The sequence below is a fragment of the Macrotis lagotis genome, chromosome X (assembly GCF_037893015.1).
Source record: "Macrotis lagotis isolate mMagLag1 chromosome X, bilby.v1.9.chrom.fasta, whole genome shotgun sequence".
NCBI lineage: Eukaryota > Metazoa > Chordata > Mammalia > Peramelemorphia > Peramelidae > Macrotis > Macrotis lagotis.
Genome location: NC_133666.1, coordinates 680863367 through 680885929, shown reverse-complemented (window position 1 = coordinate 680885929; position 22563 = coordinate 680863367). Strand labels below are relative to the sequence as shown.

The 22563-nt window shown below is 41.7% G+C and overlaps 1 protein-coding gene across 1 annotated transcript in view; it reads right to left on the bottom strand.

Moving 5' to 3' along the window:
* The window catches only part of SRRM4 (serine/arginine repetitive matrix 4), a 33908-nt gene extending 27492 nt beyond the window's left edge, over positions 1 to 6416 (bottom strand). Inside the window, exons 1-3 of the mRNA XM_074202247.1 lie at positions 6382 to 6416; positions 1888 to 1986; positions 560 to 725 (exon numbers count right to left, since the gene is read on the bottom strand). Of these exons, the coding sequence (XP_074058348.1) occupies positions 560 to 725; positions 1888 to 1986; positions 6382 to 6416 (300 nt within the window). The remainder of the gene's footprint in view (positions 1 to 559; positions 726 to 1887; positions 1987 to 6381) is intronic.
* Positions 6417 to 22563: the final 16147 nt, after the last annotated feature.

Sequence of the window (22563 nt, the reverse complement as noted above, 5' to 3'; positions counted from 1 at the left end):
TATAAGCCAAGCAAGAGCTAGGGGAGCCCTGAGAGGGAAAGCCTCTTGGAGAGTCCAAGCTTGTGTTTCTCATTTGGCATCGAAGCCGGGCTGCCAACCAATGTCACCAACCAAGCGTGACCTAGTTGTGCAAGATCTTTCATGCCCTTGATTCCTTCTGACACATGAAGACCAGTGGATGGTTCTAACTAGAACAAAGAGCTCTCTCTTCCTCCTGCCCTCCCTTGAACAGCCTTTGAACTATAGTAGCTCATAAAGGCATCACCATAGAAAGCTTCTGCTAGGAGGTGACTATTTTATTAACCATTCCTGTATAAAAGGGCTGTAATTTCGCATCCTCTCTTCCAACTCCTAGAGACCAAATGGTATTGGAGAGAATGATTCCAGGCACTGTAGGGTCTTTCTTGAATAATGGAGGTTTTAAAATAATGAGCTCATGTCTCAGAAATGGAGTTACTAGTTCATACTTTGCTCCACTTTGGTGTCTCCCTCCACCCCCAAGCTCAACCCTGAGTGGCATGGGCCAGCACAAAGAGAGAAGGCAACAGAGGTTACTTACGACTTCATTGGATGAGAGGAAGCTGTAGACCTGGAGGGACTGGCTAGGGGGGTGGCCAGACCGGGTCTCACCACTGCTCACAGTTCCCTTTTGGATAGCCTTAGAGCAGGGCCGGGGGCGCCTCCGCCTGGACTTATGCCCTTCTTCGGGGGACTTGACCCTATGCCTGCCAAGAGTAGAAAGAGATTTGGGGGGTCTAGGTGACCAGATAGAGAGCAAAGGAGCCCATCAGTCATGGTGATTGACATTAATAGAATACTGAGAAGATAACTGATTAATAATGAGGCGACTCGGCTAACATTTTTAGAGCTCAAATACCTTGTTAAGCACTTTCCTATTATTCTCTCATTTGATCTTCACAACAACCCTGGGAAGTAGGTGCTATTTTTAATCTCCATCTTACTGATGAGGCAACTGAGGCAAGCACAGGTCAAGTGACTTGCCCAGGGTCAAACAATTGAGACTGAGTTTCAAGGTCTTCTTGTCTCCAGGTCCAGTGTTCATCCAAACTATGTTGACTTCCTGCCTCAAAGACTATAACGGGGTTTTAGCCTTTCATTGCTTCAAAATCAAATACCCAATATGAAGATGGCAGCATTTTCTGTTAGGGGTCTTAGGAGAGAGAATGAGATGGTTGGGTGTGGGGGGGGTGGTCTTGGAACAGGGAAGGTAGGCCTTAGGAGGAGTTTCAGATCTGGGAGGGCTTTGGAGGTGGGAGCATTAGAGCTGGGTGGGGCCTTAGGAGAGGGAGTGTCTGAGCTGGGAGGGGCCTTAGAGATCAAGTTAGTTCAATCTCTTCATTATCCTGAGGACGAATATGGGACAAGGAGAAGAACAGGACTTGTCCAAGGTCTCCCAGCTAGTGAAGAAGGATAGGTCAAAACCAGGGCGCTGTTCCTGCATTGTATGACCTCCTTGGCGACTCTAAGCTTCCAGGGCTTCCAACAGCCCTTGAAGAAAGAGGGGCAGGAAGGATCCTTTATCTTCCTTCCCCGCATCCTCCCTGGCAAGCCGATGAAATGGCCCACTCGAGTTGTTCCCCAGCAGGAGGAGGCTGGGGCGACAAGGGATCGTGGCATCCACAGTGGGAGACTAAGCTGAACCTTGCTTCCCGGGTTTCACTGTAAGTGTGACAATCCTAGGGAAACTGGGGATGGGGGAGTGAGTGGGGAGTGGGGGGGAGTGGAGGGGTGACTGGGGGGTGGGATGGGGAAGGAAGGGGTGAGTGGGGAGTGGAGGGTGGGTGGGGTGAGAGTGGGGGTGGGGAGTGGAGGGCTGAGTGGGGGGGGGCAGTGGGGAATGGGGGGGTGAAGGGGTGGGGGGCTTACCTGCTCTCGCAGCTGGAGGAGCGAGACTCAGAGCTGGGGGACCGCGAGTGACAGCGGCGGTGACGATGGCGGTGAGATTTTCGAGGCCGGCTTCGGGATCTTTGGAAAATTGACCAAAATCAGAGCAGCTGAGAGGACTCTGGGGCGGCCTTTCTAGAGCTCTCGCCCCCTCGGATCGTGCCTTTCCTCTAACCTGGCCTCCGTTTCCCAGCTCCATGCCTTTCTACTTTCTGTCCCCACTTCTGGAACACTCACCTTCCTTCTCCCCTCCATCTTTTCACTTCTTGGTGTCCTTCAAGACTCACCTCGAATAGTTATTGATTGATTGATTGCAAGGCAATGGGTTAAGTGACTTGTCCAAGGTCACACAGCTAGGTAATTATTAAATATCTGAGATCGAATTTGAACTCGGGTCCTCTGGACTCTAGGGTTGGTAGCAGCTCTCTCCACTGCTCCACCTAGCTGCCCCATTCACCTCAAATCTTACTTTCTGTAGGATGTCTTTCTAGTTTCTAATGCTTCCCCCCTCTGAGATTACCCTCATTTACTCTTATAAGAATATAATTATTTACACATTGTCTCCTCGTTGAAATATTTACTTCCTGAGGGCAAGGCCTTTCTTCTGTCTCTGGCATCTCCCACTACCACCTTGGGGAAAAAAGTTACTCTACAATCCAAAGAACAGGACCTCCAGTGATAGATAACTTTTCCTTTGCCTCACTGTCCCAGGGCAATGTCTGCCTATCCTTTCGGGACATCAAACCTATTGGCTTATTTAGCTGGCAGCCCAGCTAAGCCCCTACATCCCTAACCTTCTTTCCAAAAATTGTGAGGTTGGAGGTCAGGGGAGGGTGTAGATGATTGAAGTGACTCCACATCTCTCACCCTTGTCCTCTTTTCTCCACCTCATGTCTGGTACAAAGTAAGGTTTAATAAGTATTCTAGTCCATCAGTCAGTCATTCATTCATCCATCCATCCATGTTCATTCATCCACATCTCTATAAATTATCCATCTAATCATTTATCATCTATCTACTCATCCCTCCTTATCTCTATCATCCACCCATTCATCCTTCCTTACCTTTATCCATTCTTATCTATCTATCCATCTATCCATTCATCCCTCCTAATCTCTGTGCATTGTTTTCTCTGTCATCTAATTATCTATTTATCCATTCATCCATTTTTTATCTCCATCCATTCCTCTACCCCCTATCATCTGATTATCTATCATCTGTCTACTCATCCTCTGTATAGCTAACAAAATTAGCCATTTATCTATCCATTCCTTAACTCTACCTACCATTTATCTATTGGTTAATTGATGTCTGTATCTCTATTTCTTAACTCTATTATTTATATACCATCTATTTATTGATTGATCTACCGATTCATTCTATCAATCTTGTCTATCCTATTTCTCTTTTGCTATCATCCATCCATTGTATCCATCCATCCTGTCTATCTATACATCTATCATTCTTCTATCTATTCATTTGATCTATCCATCAATCATCTACTCATACAGCTGCCACTGTAGTTTAAATTCTCCTCACCTCTTTCCTGACTATTTTAATAATCTCCTTTTTATGTTTCCTGACTCCCCTATGGGCCCACCTGAATACTTTCTTCAAGATACTGCCAAAGTTATTTTTTCTAAAATGCAGAGTTTATCACATTATCTCTCTACTCAAGAAGTTCCAATAGCTCCCTGCTTCCTGTTGGATTAAAAACAAAATCCTTTAGATTGGTTTTTTTAGGGTTTTTTTTTTTTTTTGCAAGGCAATGGGGTTAAGTGTCTTGCTCAAGGCCACACAGCTAGGTAATTATTAAGTGTCTGAGGCTGGATTTGAACTCAGGTACTCCTGACTCCAGGGCTGGTGCTCCATCCACTGCACCACCTAGCCACCCCCTGTAGATTGTTTTTACAAAGCTTTTTTGACCTAGCCTCAAATTACTTTTCCGGGTTTCACAGTAACTAGCATTTCTACAATGCTTTCAGATTTGCAAGTCACTTTGTATATGATAACAAATTCCATCTTCAGAACAATCCCTTGACAAATCGACTAAATGTGATGACTCTTTGGGTATCATCAAACAGACCTTCTTGCTGTCTTTCACACCTTTCATATTACCTCTCATCTCCCTATCTTTGTACAGCCTATGAACTATGCTCAGATACACTCCCTCCTCACTTCCCGCCTTAGAATATCTACTCTATTTTATAAAGACTCAATTAAACTGCCACATCCTCCACGAGATCTTTCCTGATCTCCCTTTGATGCTAATAACTCACCTCTTAAATTTCCTTGGATTTGCTTTGAATTTATTTTGCATATTAATCTATCTATCTATCTATCTATCTATCTATCTATCTATCTATCTATCTATCTACCTGCTGTTTCCTTGGCAAAAGACAAGTTTCTTGAAGCCAGGAAAAGCTGAATTTTGGTCCTTAATCCCTAGAGCTATCACAGTATTTGGTACACAATATTGTTGATTGAATGTTTGCTCTTTATTCCTAGCATCCCCAGAGTCTCTGGGCCATTCATTTCATCTTCATTTATGTCACTCTCCTCTATCAAAAGGGGAGAATTATATCAACTACTTCCCAGAGCTGTTGTGAGGATCAAACAAGATGATGATTGGGCATGACAATAATAATAATAATAATAATATTGCTAATAATCATAATGAACATTGATGAGTACTTGGAGATTTACAATGTGCTTTAGTTCATTATTTCATTTCAGTCTCATGTGAGACTTAAACAATCCTGTGAAGTAAGTGTTCTTACTATTCCCAGATTTTATGTGAGGAAACTGAGACTGAGAGAAGTCATAGGAAAAGAGATCAAAAGTTAAAGTAGATTTCAGAAATCATTTTACACAGTTGAAACCCAGAGGGGTGAAATGACTTGCCCAGGTCACACAGTCAGTAGAGGAAAGAATCATCATCTTCTTATTTCAGAGTCCAGTCCTCCAAATATTATACCACAATAGCTCAGAAGATTAGAATCATATGGGTTTAACTTTACACTTGAGTTTATTTTATTCCTGGGCTACCCAGATGGCACTCCTTTTTTTTGCAAGGCAATGTGGCTTAAAGTGGCTTGTCCAAGGCCACACGGCTAGGTCATTATTAAGTGTCTGAGACTGGATTTGAACTCAGGTCCTCCTGACTCCAGGGCCGGTGCTCTATCCACTGCACCAACTAGCCACCCCCAGAAGGCATTCCTAATCACAGCTAATCTTCTTGTGATTTTGGGCTGTGGGTCCTAAGGGGGAGTGGGAGACAGTCTGTGATGCTCCTCCCGAATCTCATGAAGCTTCATAAGGCTATAGAAAAGAGTATCATTATGGAACTAAAGGGGATCTTAGAGGCCATCAAATTCCACTCCCTAATTTTACAATTGAGGAAATTAAGGCCTAGAGAGAGACTAAATGATTTTCCCAGAGTCATGCAACCAGTAAGTGAGTTAGGATTTGAATCTAGGTCTCCTTTACTCCAAGTCCTGAGCTCTACCTGGTAGACCAAGAGGTTAAGTGATCTCCTCAGGATCACACAATCCTATTTTTATCCAAGGCAGAACCTAAAGCTGGGTCTTCCAGATTCTAAGGTTCACTCTCTTATTCCCTTCCCTGTGCTGATTGAGGGATACAGGTACAATATTAAAAACTATGAAGCATTTTCTGTTGGTTCCTAGATTTAGACCTGGAAGAAGTCTCTGAGGTTGTAGGGTACAACTCATTCATTTTACTGATTAGGATGCCAAGATCCAGAGAGGTTGCGACCTTGTGAAGGTCACAATGATAGGAAGCAGAATTCAAATCCTCTGACCTCATAACTAGCATTCCTTCCATTATATCACATCATATTTAATTATGTCCATTTTATATATTAGAAAACCAGGACCCAGTTAACTGGCTTTGCCAGGGTCGTGCCTGGCAAAGATGAAAACTGGGAATCTGATCCACGACTGGCTGGTTCACTAGCTGTTCCATCATACTGCCTTTTCTGTGACAAGAATCAGAGTAGGACACAGAAAAAGTGATCCTAGGAGACCTGGAATCTGAAAGGAAGAGAGAATGAGGCATCAGGATTTCCTTCTGAGAGGTTCCCTTCATCAGGGATGACAGACCATTTGGGTTGGATATCAAGGAGGTGGAAGATCCTTTGGATATCTTCATGAACTGAGTTTCAGAGACTGACTGGGTTGCCATTTCCCTTGGGAAGCAATGGTGTTAATGCTGAGAACCCGACCTATCTATGTGGAACATTCCCAATGAGTCATGTGATCTTGGGTAAGTATCCCAGTCTCTTCATCCCTCCATTTTCTCATGAATAAAGTGAGAAGGTTGAACCAGAGGATCTCTGAGATTCCTCCTTGACCTATATATCCGTCTTTTTCATTTACCGCCATTATTCTCCTCCCTTCTTTACTCTAGTCATGGCAGATTGGATATGATTGTACCAGTATAGCCCAAGCTCACCTGGACGAATTCATTGGGTACTTGACCTGCAGCATGAAACCTTGGAAGTCTTTAAGTCCAATCCTCTCATTTTACAAATAAGGAAATTGAGGTCCCAAAGAGATGGCCCAAAGTTATCATTGAAAGCCCAGAATTTGAATCCTACCCTTTTGGCTTCAAATGTAGCAATGTTTCCACTGCACCAAGTAACCCAGAGCTTCCACAGAAAACTTTAGGGAATAAAGGCCTTTGGAAGCAGGCCTCTAACTTGCATGGTACCTTTTTTTTTTTTTTTGCAAGGCAAATGGGGTTAAGTGACTTGCCCAAGGCCACACAGCTAGGTCATTATTAAGTGTCTGAGGCCAGATTTGAACTCAAGTATTCCTGACTCGAAGGCCAGTGCTCTATCCACTGAGCCACCTAGCTGCCCCTGATGGTACCTTCTTTAAAGTAATTCTGACTATGACTTGTAGGCAAGCCTGTGCAAGATACATAGTTCTTTTACATGTTTTCAACTTACTTTCTGAATGGGTGGCTCTCAAGGCCATAAAGTTGTCATTAATAAATGTGAATGATGCACATGGAACCTTATTGGATGGAGCCAGACTAGACCACGATGGGCTATTGGAATTTGTGAGAGAGACCTCCAGGTCCCTAGCAGCAAAAAATAAATCCAGAATTTGGTTTAAAAAAATAAATAATACAAAACTTTCCAAGTAAATTTAATAAATATCAATGTAGACTCTTTCTAAAGGCAGGAATACTGCCTGGGAGAAACCACCCAGTGTCCTCTTTTTTTTTCCTGTGTCTTTTGTCTTGGGTAATTTTGGAGTCCATTGTTTTTTCCCGTGTCCATTAGAAATCTCCAGTACTCATCCAGTTTCAGAGACCTGAAGTACTCTTTTATTCTTTTAGTCTATTCTGGGAAAGGGCTGCCTTCCTGACACATTACCTGTTAATGCCCTTTCTTCTATAACATTATTCTCTCTCTCTCTCTCTCTCTCTCTCTCTCTCTCTCTCTCTCTCTCTCTCTCTCTCTCTGTATATATGCATATATATACATATATATATATATATATTTCTACAAAAAGAAATATAGATTTAGAGTTGCAAGGACCCCTGAATTGAATCCAATCCTCTGATTTCTATTTTAATGAATGAGGAAACAGAGACTCAGAAAAATTACATCACTTGTTCAGGGGTTGCATAACTAGAAAGTATCTAAGATAAATATGAACTAGTATCTTCTTGGCCCCAAAGATCAGTGATCTATCTACTGTACCACCTTTACATCATCTCCTTTTTTTTTCCAACTTGAGGGCAAGGCTTCTTTTTTGTTTTTCATCTATGTTCCCAACATTTAACTCAGAAAGCTGAATTTTATTGGATGATTAATTGATTCTGGATCCCTTAGAATCTTGGCCTGACTGATATGTTCCTGGGACCACTTGGAAAGAATGTAGCAGAATCATGTTGGATAAATAAATGGGTGTCTCCTAATTTTAGAGACCCTGAGGACACCAAGCTCTATGACTCCTTGCTGTAGCCTGTCCCACAGCCCAACAACCCTGATGGTGAGGAAACTAAGGCTCCCCTAGATTACATAAGGGAAATAGCTCCTGGCCACTGAACTTAGGCAGCTAGGACACTAAGATCTTACTCTTGATCTCTCTTCTCTATTGTCCTCTTCTGAATTTGTTCCTTGATCCCAGATCCTTCCCACCAAGAAGTCTTCCAACTTCTATTCCCATTGCCTTTGATCCACACATTAGAAGCTTCTTGGCGGGAGATAAAATATTATTTTGTTGACTGGAAAACATACGCACTAACATTTGCAGGGCATAAAATAGGTGGGTTGTAACCAAATTTACTTTTAATTTGGCTGGGAACTGAACTCTGCAGGCATCATTCTGCTCTGATTTGAATTTCTACTGCCAGCTATTAAAAAAAATAGAAAGAAACAGGAACAGCCAGACTCTGCAGGGCCAACTCTCTAGGATCTTTAACGATTACAGTGACTCCAGCTAAAATACAAGATAGCGATGCATGGGTACTCATCCAAGTCACCCCCTACTCTCGCAGAATAGCTGACATTTGTACACTGCTCAAAGGTTGCCAAAGTACTTGACTCACAAGATCTCCTTTGATCCTTAACAGAAATCTAAGAAAAGTATTATAATTACTATTTTACCTACTTTATAGGTGAGGAAACTGAGGCTGAAAGCAATTAAAAGATTCTAGAGTTACCCTGTTAATAAGGGTCTAAGGCAAAATTAGAACCCAAGTATTTTTAGATTTATGTCAGCCAATTAATTTGTCTCTATCTCTGTCTCTCTCTGTCTTTCTCTCTCTCTCTGTCTCTCTCTCCACCTGTCTTCCCTGTCCTTTCTGTTTTCACTTTCCTTCTCTTTTTCCTCACTTCATCTATTTTATCCCCCTCTCTCCTCTCTCTCTTCCCTCCTTATTTCTTCTCCTTTTCTTCCCTATCCTTTTCATATATTCATATAGACATACCATTCTCTCTTTCACACACACACACACACACACACACACACACACACACACACACACTCATCTAGAAACCAAAAGGACCTCATTTCCATAAGAGCTCTACCCACCATCTCAACCTGGATGGTTTCATTCAGTTTTACTTACTGTTTCTGATGTTTTCTTTCTTTCTTTCTTTTGCCTTTGGGGCTTGAGGAACTAAACAAGAAATAGCTAATTAATTGGAAGATGTTGCATGCTTACAAATAATAGAATCTCAAAACATTAAAATGCTTGAGGTGGTTGGGCCTGTGGCCTCTGACATGTTACTCAAGATTGGCAACTTTGTCATCATTGTTGGATTTTCTATATATTAAACATTTAATATAGGTTTGTTAAGTAGAATTATAAACCAATCATGGCCCAAGACCAAGATGGGACAGTGGAAGGAATTCCTGTTAAGACATGAATTGGATTCCATGACTTCTAGTATCTCTTCCAATTCTGAGCTTCTGTGATTCTGATTTTTATTCAAGTCTGTTACTCTACTCCTTATTTCTGCTAAAATGGTCAACCAGAGATACTGGCAGAAGATAAAACCTCAGGATCTTGAAAATTACTGAGTCCAACTTTCTCACTTAAAATAGAGGATGAGAGGAGGGGAGTGTTTTGTCCATGATCCCACAGCAAGTAAGTGGTTAAGTGAGGATATACATCCAAGTCCTGGGAACAAGGTCTCCTGGTTTGAGGAGTTCCCAAAGACCTTCTGTTGCAAAGGTTTGCTATCTGAATGACTAGGCTAAATTATAAGTACAGGCACCGCATGTACATCCAATTTATCGAATCCTCAGAGTTTTGAATTAAAAGGGACCTCAGTCACCATCTAGCTCAACCCATGGACTTATGAAAATCTCTATAACTTTCCTAATAAGTGTCAATCAAGTCTCCAGGGAGAAGGAAGAACTGGACATGCTGAAACATCTTCAAGCTAGAAGAGGCCTTAAATCTATTGAGTCTAATGACAAACTCAATCACAATTCCTGCTATAGCATCTTTTGGCAAGTCCTTAACTGTTTTTTTCCTTAAGGCCAAGATTGTGGAAGAAACCCTTATCTCTGGAAGTAACCCACTTGAATTTTCAATAAACAGGTTTAGCTGTTTCACAGCACAAAGATAAATTTTCTTTCATATGGCAGGAACTTGAAGAACTCCTCCATCTTGGTCATCATCCTCTGGACATTCTCCAACTTGTCAGCATCCTCCCCAAAATGTGACAGGTCCCTAGGACTAAATGTACTATTCCAGGTGGGATCTAATTATGGCAGAGTACAGAAAACTTATCACCACCCTAGTCCTGAGCACTGAATACAGAATAAACTCATTCACTTTCTTGGCTGACATTTTACACTGTTATTCATGAAACTTCAAAATCATTAACTCTCCATTTCCCAGATCTTTTAAAAAACCAACCAACCAAACGACTACCAGACAAAAGCAACAACTGTTTCCTAGGAATCCCACCCTCCATCTTGCCCTTTTAAAACTCAAGAGGAGAGTTTACATTCCTGTCTTTTCAATTTTCATTTTATTATATTTCACCAAAGATTCTGGCCTGCCAAGATGTTTTAGAACCCTGATTCTGTCATCCATTGTGTTAGCCATTCCACCCAACTGTTTGTCATTGGCAAATGTGTCAAGGATACGGATTACATCCTTTTCTCAGGAACTGATAAAAATGTTAAACTATGTGGTTCCCTGGGGCACTCCACTGTAGACCTTTTTCCAAGTTAACGCAGGACCATCAGTGACTCAGGCTGAGTCATTCAGAAAGTTCTAACCCACCTAACCTAGCAACTCCCTGACCTACTTTTGTTTTTCTTATGAGAATAGTTAGGAGGATTTGTCAAATTAGTGTTGCTGACCAGTCATTTTAGTTGTGTCTAATTCTCTGTGACCCCATTTGGGGCTTTCTTGGCAAAGATATTGAAGTAGTTTGTTATTTCCTACTCCGCCTCATTTTACAGATGAGGAAATCAAGGCAAACAGGGTGAAATGATTTGCCTGGGGTCAGAGAACTAGTAAGCGTCTGAAACTGGATTTGAACTCAGGTCTTCCTAAGTCCAGGTCTTGTACTCTATCCACTACTCCACCGAGTTGCCCCCTCTGTCAAACACTAGAGAGTGCCCCCTCTATCTCCAGAGGCAGCTTCAGCTACAGTTATTTCACAAAATAGTCAGGAATACATTATGACCAAACCTTATCAGAAACCCAAGAAAATGCTACTCACTACAATACTGTGTATCCAGTCATTCATTGATTATGAATCTATGAAACTAGCCATCTCATTCAAACTCCTTTCCTCAAAATCCACATGCTCATAGAACTGGCCGAGGAAGTCAGACCAAGGCTTTCTGGGAACAGAGTGGCTCCTAGTCATTGAGTAACATTTTTTTTCCTCTTTTCCTTTTGCTCTGGAGTACCAGAAGATGATAGGATTTGGAATTGGGAGAAATCTTTTGAGATGGCCTAATTCATTTCCTTCATTTTGCAGATAAGGAAACTGAGGCAAGAAAGGAAAAAACTCCCAGAGAGCTAAAACAGAGGCAGAGTTGGAAGTCAAGACTTAGATTCTCAATTCATGCTTTTTTTGGACTATGATCCGCATCATCTTAACAAATCTAGAAAAATTATCTTCCATGGATTTTGAAGGTGCTGTTATTGTTATGGTTACTGTTACACTGAGAAAGAGCAGGGCTTTGGATCTTTTTTTGGATGAATTCAAAGGATTATAGATGTAGGATTGGACAGATTCTATTCTCCTTGCCTTAGAGTTTTTAAAAAAAATAGAGAGAGAAGTGAAGTGACATGTTCAAAGTTGCCCTGGGCTTAAGTAGAAGCACTGGGATTCGAACTCAGGTCTCTTGGCACTAAGTCTCCAACTTGAGAGTAATGAAGGGGGTGGGTCTATTGACTGAAGGAACTGGAGACATAGTAAGAATAGTAGAGAGAGAAAAAAGCAAAATCAAGGAAAAGCCTCTTTAACAAAGGTCAAATTATCTCAGGCAGCACTGCACACAGTAGTAGGGACTAGCACAGAGTTAATGTGGGTGGAGGCAGATGGTAGCCCAGGAGGTGAGGGGAAATGCATGGAATCCCAGGGGAAAACTCTGCAGGAAAGACTGGGCTTAAGGGTGCCAGGGTTATTGGATGATGCCAAGCTTCCTGCAGCTCTGTTCTTATCATTCACAAAGGGGAAGTGGGGGTGGGGGTGGGAAAACCACCATCATCAAACAAAAACCACTATATGAAAAATCAGATAACTTGGGGTACAGATCAGTGCTTGCCAAGAGAGATATTTTAGATTAGTTTTTCTCTAAGAACATGCCCTGTTCTGATAGTTCATGTCTCAAAGCCTCTCCAGTTCTGACAATGAATTCTAAACGTCCTCCTTTCTCTGAATTCTCTGTTTTAAGATCCTTCCTAGCTCTGACATTCCCTATTCTAAGGCTTCTTCTAGTACTGATGTTGCCTTACTCTGAATTCTCTGTTCTAAATTCTCTCCCAGTCCTGACATTCCCTGTTCTAAGGTTCTTACCAGCTCTGACATTTTATTTTCCAAGGTTCCATTCAGCTTTTGAATTCGGTCTTCTACTATCCCATCTTTGACATTCTGCTCTCTGATCTCTCTTAGCATTAGCATTCTGTGTTCAAAATTTTTCTTCCATTTTTCAGTTCCATTCCTTTTCCTAAGGTCCCTCCAAGCCCTCACAGTGTAAAATTCTGACCCCCTTTCTTCCCCAGACAGTAGTTGGAATCACTTTTTGAATGGGATTTGGGGTAGGATGGCAATGGGAATAAAAGAAAACATTTGGGTAAATGAATCTTGAGGAAGGTATGAGGGTAGGGAATCAAAAAATATTGTAACTGGAGGAGAGGGCCCAAAATGCAGGAATTAGTGGGTCAGAAATCACTGGAATGGAGTCAATACTCCATGGGCATGGAGTTCTCCTCCCTCGATCCCTAAGCATCCTTTGTCTTCCAAACTCACAAAAGACCCCGAGTTTGAGCTGAGAATTTTCTCATTCTTTTTCATCCTGTTAACCCCTGAATAATTTTGTATTTGCGTGAGAAACACTGATAAAGGAGGGTCTGTGCTCTTAGGCTGTATTGGATGATTATCTCATGTTCTTTTGCCTTCTCTGGGAATCTTCCCAGAGACTCCTTACTCTCAGGATGTTTTCCTTCCAGAATAACCAGGGAAAGAGAAGTGAAAAATGGAACTTTGAGGAGCAATTATGACTGTCCACTCTTATGTGTCCCTTTATTCAAGGTCTCTCAAAATAAGAAGGTTGCTCATTTATATGAGGTTGATTGGTCCTTGGAGTGATAGAGAGGAGGGATGGGTTATGGGGAATGTGGGGAGTTCACAATGGACAGGTAGATATTTTGCCATTGTTATTTTTCAGATATGTCTGATTCTCTGTGACCCCATTTGGGGACTTCTTGGCAGAGATACTGGAGTAGTTTGCCATTTCCTTCTTCAATTCATTTTACTGATAAGGAAATTGAGGCAAACAGTATAAAGTGACTTGCCCAGGGTCTGTCAAATTTGAACCCAGGAAGATGAGTCTTCCTGGCTCTAGGTCTGGTGCTGTATGAAGTGTGGCATCACCTAGCTGCCCTTTTACATCTCTTAGTGAATAACCATGATGCTGATGACTCACAGTTCTATAACACCTTAAATTTGGAGAGGCATTGTGGCCAGGAGAAAAGTTAGCCTTGGAACCAGGAAGACCTGGGTCTTCCTCGGATATACTGGCTTTGTGGATCTGGGCAAGTCACAACTTCTTAATGTTCTAGAAAGTTCTCTGATTATAGTTTACAAAGAGTGGGCTGAAGGATCTTCCTCATCTAGAGGGTTACTTTTATCAATGAAATCTGAGATTCAGTTCATACTCCTGAGGATTGCATGTCTTATTTTCTGATAGTGCCCTCCTCCTGGCACAGGCCCTCATTACTTCACACCTGGTAGGTGTACCTGCCTTAAGTCTCCCTTTACTCCAGTCTATCTTCTTTTCAGCTACTAAAGTGATCTTCTAAAATTCCAGGGCTGACCACTTTTCCTCTTCCCTCCCCCAAAGAGTCCCATGGCTCCCTATGGCTTCTGGGATCAACTATAAAATGCTCTATTTGCTTCTTTAAGACCTCCTTAAACTGGCCCCTTCTTACCTGTGAAACGTCTTATACTTTCCACCTCTCCTCTTATTCCATTATCTAGCAACATTAGCCTTTTAGTTGTCCCTAGCATACAGCCCATCATTGTCCACCTCCACATCTTTGCACAGTAGCCTAGAATGCTCTCCCTCCTTACTCCCACCTCTTAGATTCCATGGCTTCCTTTAAGACAACTCAAATCCCACTTTCCTCAAGAGGCTTTTCTTGTCTCTCCTCTCCCAACCCTCATTCATTCCTTCTGAATCATATCCTATTTAAACGTGTATGTGTATAGTTGTTTGATGTCTGTCCCTCATCCCTACCCTCATTAGACTGTGAACTCTTTGAATACAGAGACTGTCTTCTGCCTTTCTTTTTAAGCTGTATGCTTAATTTGGTGTCTGAAAAACGTCAGGCCCTTAATAAACGCATTTTTATTGATATACAACAATCATTTGAGTTTATGAATTATCATCCCTACTTTAGAGTTCTGAGAAGTAATTTATTTGCCCAAGGTCACTTAGGAAATAGATCTGGGATTTGAACCCATATCTCCTTATTCTAAGCACAGAATGTTCTTTCCACTAACCTATGGTTCCTACTGTTTAATTTTGAGTTTGATGAAAAGAGAGGAGGAAATGGTTCATGCAGACCCCAGCCACAATTGTGCCTGATAAATCCTAGTGGGGTTGGCTTCCTGGGTAAGTAACTTTAGATCATCCTAGATGAGTCCTTGTCTGTTCTATTTTTTATGATGGTGGAGAGTAGAATGTAAGATCCTTGAGGGAAGGCACAGTTTAATTTTTTGACATGTATCTGCAGTGCCCATTAAAGAATTTGACACACAGTAGGCACTTATACATGTTTGCTTAACTGAATGGAATTGCATCTGAATTCTTGTTGAATGGATAAGAGATAGAATGATGGAAGGAGAAGGCAACAGTGGACCATTTGGGCCCACGGAACCTAAAGAAATCATAGGTTTGTAGATGAAGATCTGAAAGGACATTTGAGGTCATAATGACTCACCTTCTTCATTTTACAGTAGAGGAACCAGAGGCCTAGCAAAGTTAAGTGACTTGTCCAAAGTCACTTGGTAGGAAGTTGGAAAGTCAATATATGGATTCAGTTGACCCTGTTGGCTATTATAATCCAATGGAATGGTTGAAATATGCTTAGGGAGGGGTGTGTGTGTGTGTGTGTGTGTGTGAGAGAGAGAGAGAGAGAGAGAGAGAGAAAGAGAGAGACAGAGAGACAGAGACAGAGAGAGACAGAGACAGAGAGAGACAGAGAGAGAGAGAGACAGAGAGAGAGAGAGACAGAGAGACAGAGACAGAGAGAGACAGAGAGAGAGAGACAGAGAGAGACAGAGAGAGAGAGACAGAGAGAGAGAGAGAGAGAGAGAGAGAGAGAGAGAGAGAGAGAGAGATTGATTATATTACAGGGGGGCTTCTCTATTGGTGTTGTCTCAAACCAGTCTTGCCTCAGGAGGAAAGGAGACCAGTTTTCCATAACCCTCCATTATTAGGACTCAATTCATCCCATTTACTTGAATGCTTCCAAGTAATGTGGGGAAGACCTTTGGAGATTGCCAGCTCATGAGTTGCAAGTTCCATTGGAACTAAGCCAGTTGAGAATTCTACTCATCCCAGATGCTCCTCATCCCAAAATTTCTCTTAGCTCCCCATTTGCCACTAATTATGAATATCAGCCTTGTCAGTGGGGGGTAGAAGGAGAGGGGTGCCAAGTTGGGCTTCCTAGGCTTGAACTCAAAGATCGACAATCCTTGATTCAGGAATTTGACTCCAGTCCTTCTCTTCTACTATTCATACATCTTTGAACCTAAGGGAAGAGTAGGTGTCCTTTGGGTGGGACTATAATGAATTAAGTCTGATCATCAGTGCCCTAGCTTCTCGTAGACCAGGCTGGCATTCGACTGAAACCTTGTGGTGCCCAGCCCGAGGTTTATCAAGTGGAAAAACAAACATACTGATGACGCAAGGTTTCCAAGGAGAGGGATTGGATGGAGACTGTGTCTAAGTGATACTGAACATTTGGAATGTGGGAAGTAGCCGAGAGAGGCGGTCCCTGGCTGGCCTTCCAATTAGAATCACAGGAGCATGGATTCTGAGCTAATTTTAAGATAAGGCAAGTCTGAGACTTGTACAGTGTCACACACCTAGCAAGTGTCAGAGGCAGGATTGAAAACCAGGTCTTCCTGACTCCAAATTCAGTGCCCTATTCAATATGTGATGAAATCTCTAGAGCTGCAAAGGAGCTTAGAAGTCAGCTACTTCACAGATTAGTAAACTGAGGCCAGAGAGGGAAAGTAAGTAGCAGAGACAGAATTCAGAACCTCTGAGTCTAATGCCCATTCTACTCTACCAAGCTGTCCAATAGAATCACAGAATATCAGAGATGGAAGGGATCATAAGATCATCGATTCCAACTATTTCCCCCTTTAACCTGCTCACTTTAAAGATGAAAAAGTGAAGCACAAACTTCATACCGTTGACTCCCTCCCCCACAGTTATTCTGAGTCCCAAGGGAGCCAGTAATGATATTTAGGCTTCAAGGAACAAAGAAGCAGCAAAAACTTAAACAGATTCTTACCTGTGTCTTCTCTTCTTGGAGAAAGACCTGTGGGAAACAAACAAACAAAAAACAACAATGGGATCTGGTCCTCTATTCCTGGAAGGGAAACATACATGAATTCCCAAAATCTCAAAGGAATTTCGAAAACTTCTTCTCCTGTCTCCACCTTCTCCCCCTGTCTCCTCTTGCTACCCATTCCCTGCCCAAGTATCTGTAGGTCAAAGGATATGTTTAGATGTTAGACAATTTAATGAAGAGCCTCGGGCTGAACTTGGCAGTTCATCCAAACTCCACAACCATCAGAATATAGATTGTTGCTAGCGGCTGGGTTAACTTTGCCCTGGCTTGGAATAAGGTTATCAAATCTGAGATTTCTACATCTTTTAAAGGTTTCAAGACATTTTGAAGACATATTCTCTCTGTTTCTATCTCTGTCTCTCTTTGTTTCTGGTTCTCTTTCTGTCTCTCTGTTTCTCCCCACAACCTAGTGATTTAGGTACTGCTGGGGTTATAATACCACAAAATACTACAAAGGAAACTAAGGCTCACAAGGCTTGCCAGTGGCACAAGTTTCTCTTATCTCCTGCTCTCTTTTCATTATTCATTGATAAATATTGAGAAATCTAAAATAGCTATTAGATTCAACTGTGCCCTAATGATGTACATTGAAGGACATTTTCTAGGAATACTGGGTGAATGATGGAGGAGTTAAGGGTACATTTTGGAAGGATCATGAATAAGCTTCAGCCAATCACGACCCCTTTCTGTGTCTCAGTTTCCTTATTTGAAGAATGAGGCTCTTTGACCTGATGACCTCTAAGATTCCTTCTGACTTTAAAGTTGTGATTCTATGGAATAAGAGATTAGGGGAGGCAGTCTGGTATGGTGGAAAACTTATTCACTTTAGCATCCAAGGATCCACTTCATATCCTCCCTCTTTCTATTGCTGCCTGTGTGACCTTGGGCAATCTATTGCACAATGAAAGCCTCAGTTTGCTCATCTGTTAAATGAAGGCATGGAACACATTGGCCTCTGAGATTCCATTCTGGAGCTAGAGTTATTATCCTCTCATCAAATTATCCTGGCTATTCGTAACATGGGATAGCTCTCATTCTTAGAGTACTGCAACATTTGAAAAATACTTTACATCCATTGTTTCATCTGGTATAGCACAGTATCTGGTACATAGGAAGCTCCATAAATGCCAGTGAATTGATTTGAATGAGGGGGAATGTGATGATAACCATGCTAGCCGTTAAAGATTCATCCTATTCTCCCTCTCTCCTCCTAGCTACTCTGATCTGAATTTGCTGCTGAATACCTCTATGATTCATTTCATATTGCCTGCTATTCACCATTAGGTATTCATTCATTAAAAAAAACCCAATACCTAAACAAATAAACAAAAAAATAGGATTAAAGTCCAAAGAAGAACATGTTTGGAATCAGGACTTCAACATGGACAGCTCTCTCTTTAAAGGGATTGTGACATAGTCTGGGAAGCAGCTGTGTATTAGACTACATAGCTTCTGAATGGAGTTCCAAACTTACTTGTTGGTTGGTTTCTAACGGTTCTAGGTATTATTCTCAACTCTATATTCAGAAGAGCATTTTATCAACCAGGATGATAAAGAATTTGGGGTCCATGCTAAATGCAAACTGGTTTGAGGAACTGGGAATGCTTAGCCTAGGGAAGAGAAGACTTGGGGATACATATCTGGAATAATTGAAAGAACTGACATATGGAGGAGGGAAGAGAACCAGCTGCAAAAAAAGAATCCAATTGAGCCTGGATGTTAGGAAAAACTGCTAATCTATTAGAACTGTCCCAAAATGGGATCATATGCCTAAAGACGTACATGATTTCCCTTCCTTGAATGTCTTCAGGTATAAGCTGAATGGCTACTCATTGGGTATGCTAGAGTAATGATTCCCTTTGTGTATGAATTGGACTAGATGGTTGCCAATATCTCTTGCAATTCTCAAGTTTTGTGAAGAAGGCCTCTGTCTACTACCCCTTCAGAATATGACTAACTTCATCTCCTTTCTTGACAAAGTTATGAATCTATAAAATAATAGAACTGTGTAGATGTAGTTTGCTGACATTTTAATGAACTGCTTTTTCTCATGACATTCTTGGGGACAAGATGGAGAGATGTGGGTAAAACAATAGGTGGATTTATAATTGACTGAATGACTGAATTCCCACCACAGTCATTAATGGTTTGATGTCGGCTTGGAGAGAGGGCTCTAGCGGAGTGCCCCAAGGATCTGGATCTAGCAAATACTTGGATAGAGGTTCAGGCGGAATGTTTATCAAGTTAGCAGATGGCACAAAGTTGAGAAGACTCTCACACACTGGATGGCAGAGTCAGAGCGGGGGGAGAAAATATCTCCATAGTTCAATTAGGATGGAAATAATAAGTTGAAATTGAATGGGTACAAATGTAGAGTTTTCTAGATCAATCAATCAGTTTTACCAGTGCAAGACAGTAGAGTCTAGATACCATCTCAGCATCTAGGGGTTTTGATAGAATGACTCAACAGCCGTTCAGTATGTTAGTGCCTCAAAAACTAACACAACCATAGGTAAACTACATTATAGGAGACGTGGCATCCAGGACAGGAAAGGGGATGCAAATTCATGAAACTAGGACTATCTCTTTTTTTCATATGTGTACCCCCAGCATCTAATAGTGCTTGGAAAACCATAGTTTCTTTGCAAATGCTTGATTATAATGGACCAATTTATTGTTCCATTGAATTCTGCCTTCTGAAATACTGTGTTTGGAACAAAGGAACGTCATGGATAGACTGGAGAGTATCCAGAGGAGAAGACCAGAGGGATGAAAGTCATCAAGATGCAGTCATGGGGGGGGGGCAATGGAAAGAACAAGGAATTAGCCTGGAAAAGAGAAGATTTAGCAAACACAGGAAAACTTTCTTCAAGGGTCTTAAAGGCTATCTTGTGACAGAGGGATCAGCTTTGTTTTGCTTGGCCCCAGCTGGCAAGAGCAGTAGTAACAGGAGGAATCTGTGATTAGGCGGATTTGAACCCACTGTATAAGCAATGATCTTGGAAAAGTGCTGCTCCTTGTCAGGGTCAGCTACATCCATTGTCAAAGGAGGGTATTACATTGGCTACTTTTTTACTTTAAAATCTATGAGATACTTATGGGATGACCAACTATGAACACCTATACAACCATTCTCCTCAAGGCTCCTAATGACATAAAGTCATAAAGACTTAGAAAGGTACTGGGAAGGTCATTACAGAGGAGGCAACCAATTCAGAGAGATATGACCTCCAAAGATCACACCCATAGGTAGTCAGTGGAGAAACAAGGGAATGGTGAATAAGAAATTCACCAAACTCTCTCTTCTTTTTTTTCCATCCATCTGCACTTGGATGCTTCTGGTCAACCAAACTTGTGATTCAGTTCTGAAATGAGGAATCACCTCCTTAGTGTACACTGAGCAGAATGAGCTGATGACTGGGTCAACCTTGAAAATGACAGTGACCTTTCCTCTGGCTCTCTTCTCTTCTTGGCTTCTAGTTGAATAAGGACCATTTCAAGTCATTTGCTATGAGGGGGAAGGAAAGCCAACTCATTCTATTTGCCCACCCTGGCCTCCATACGGCCATCAGAACATGGTAGCTAAAGTCCATGTCTTTCTTAGGTGAGCTTGATCATAGGTTTAGGGCAATCTCTTTTCTGTTTAATTCTTCATTAATACAGGTGCCCAAATGGCATTTGTGGCTACAGAATCTGAGGCTATCTTGTGTTTTTGACAAGTTCCTGGCACTATGTTAAATGCTTTGCAAATATCATCTCATTGAGACGAGGTGTACATTATCCAGAAGATAAACTCAACTCAACCCAAGCTTATAAGAACACATAGGCCATGAGAAGATGAGTGCAGCATTGAGGTGAAATGTGGAGTCCTGGTGGATAGTCCCATAGACTTCTTTATGTTCTGATGTGTTGATTCAACCTTTTGCCAGATTGCAAAAGCAATTAGAAATTTTGAGTTATCAATTGTTTAACTCTTATTAATGTGGGGGTGAGCCTTTTGAGTCTTTAAGAATTCCTTTTGTGGGTAGGAAATAAATAGCTCTCCCATACTTGACTCATATTGTGCATTGAGTTCCATTCTATTTCCCTTTTGGGGAGACCTGAGAAATGTGTGATGCTGTTTTGGTCTTCTTCAGTAATGAAGGACAAGAACCAGATACAAGCTTCTTGGAGAAGGTAGCCATGTGCACCTTTGTTGTTAATGAGTCAACTTGCAATTGTGTTCAACCTTTTGTGATTCGATTTGGAATTTTCTTGGCAAAAATGTCAGTGATTTACCATTTATTTCCCTTTCCAGCTCATTTTACAGATAAGGAAACTGAGGCAAAAAAGGTTAAGTAACTTACCCAGGGTCACAGTTTCTGAAGTCAGACAGAAATATTATCTCATTTGATCCTAACAACCTATTTTTACAGATGAGTTTGTTTAGGGTCTCACAGCTAATAAGTCTTAGGGACCACATCTGAACTAAGGTCTTCCTGACTCCAGACCCAGCACTCTCTCCACTGCCACTAAAATAGTTGATACTTTATTGACTTACCATTTTTCAGACTCTTTAATGGAACTTTGCTTAACAGAGAGAAATTAAAAACAAATAAACAAAAACCAACCCTTTTTCCTGGCTAACTATTCTGGCCTTTAAATTTCATATAAACTCAACAAATAAATCCATTAATTCAAGCACTTGGAAAATCCAGGCCCAGAAGCCTCCCATGCTCAGGTGGTGGTAATTGATGGGGAAAGTAGTGCCCAGTTACTCTAATGAGGCTTAAGTGAAATTACTGGCAGGTAACCTAGAGGCCCCAGGGGCTTTATGTGTTTACAAGAAGGGAAGAATGAAAAGGTTCAGGCAAGGAGGTCACTAGCAGCTGCTCACTTAGCAGATCACATGGATTTAAAGTCTAGAACTGGCAGGACCCTCTCAGAGGCTATCATATCCAAGCCCCTTTGACAGGTGAGAAACTGAGGTAGATGGAGAGTAAGTGATTTGCCCAAGGTCACACAGCTGGTATCTGTGGTAGAATCTAAACAGTGCTTCTTGACTCCATATCTAGTGATTTGTATACCCCATGTTGCCTCTTGGCTTCCAAACTCCCAATATGATGCTTTTTCTCCCATTTCTCTTCCCTCTCCCCCAACTTCTCCCAGGTCTTGCCTCCCTGCTGTTACTTGATATTCACTTTCCTAAGTTAAATTATTTGTTCAAGATCCAGAAATAATCTTGGTCATGGGAGAGTAGAGACCTTTTGTCACTCCTATACATCTATCCTCAAAGTCCTGGGGAAGGACCACTCCGGAATACTCTACCCACCTAATTTAAACATAAATCACTAGTAACATAAGAACTGCATTATCAAGTGACAGTAATAAAATAATATAGTACTCTAAAGTTTGCAAAGCATTTTACACACACTGACCCTAGCTAGAATTTTTGTCATTTTATAGACGAGAAAGCTGTTTCCCCATTTGCAAGTCCAACTGTCTATCCATTGTGCTATCTTTGCTAGCTTGCTGTTTGCAGAAGCAGGGACCTGTTGATAGTTCCCCACTCTACTCCTAGAGCCCTGAGGACACCTTTCAAAGATGGCAGGGCAGGATCAATAATATGACCCAGAGCCATGGAAGAGAGTGAAATGCCAAGCACAAAAGGGTATCCAAATCCTGACCTTGCTCTTGCCAACACTATGCTCTAATTCACTGAAGCTAAGTTTTTCAAGAAAGGAGGTATTTCCCATTCCCTTGGCCTCCTGGGAAGGAAGGATAACCCATGGTCAAGTCCCCACCTTGCCTTTTCTTAATTACATCCCCTTGATCTTTTCCCAGACTAAA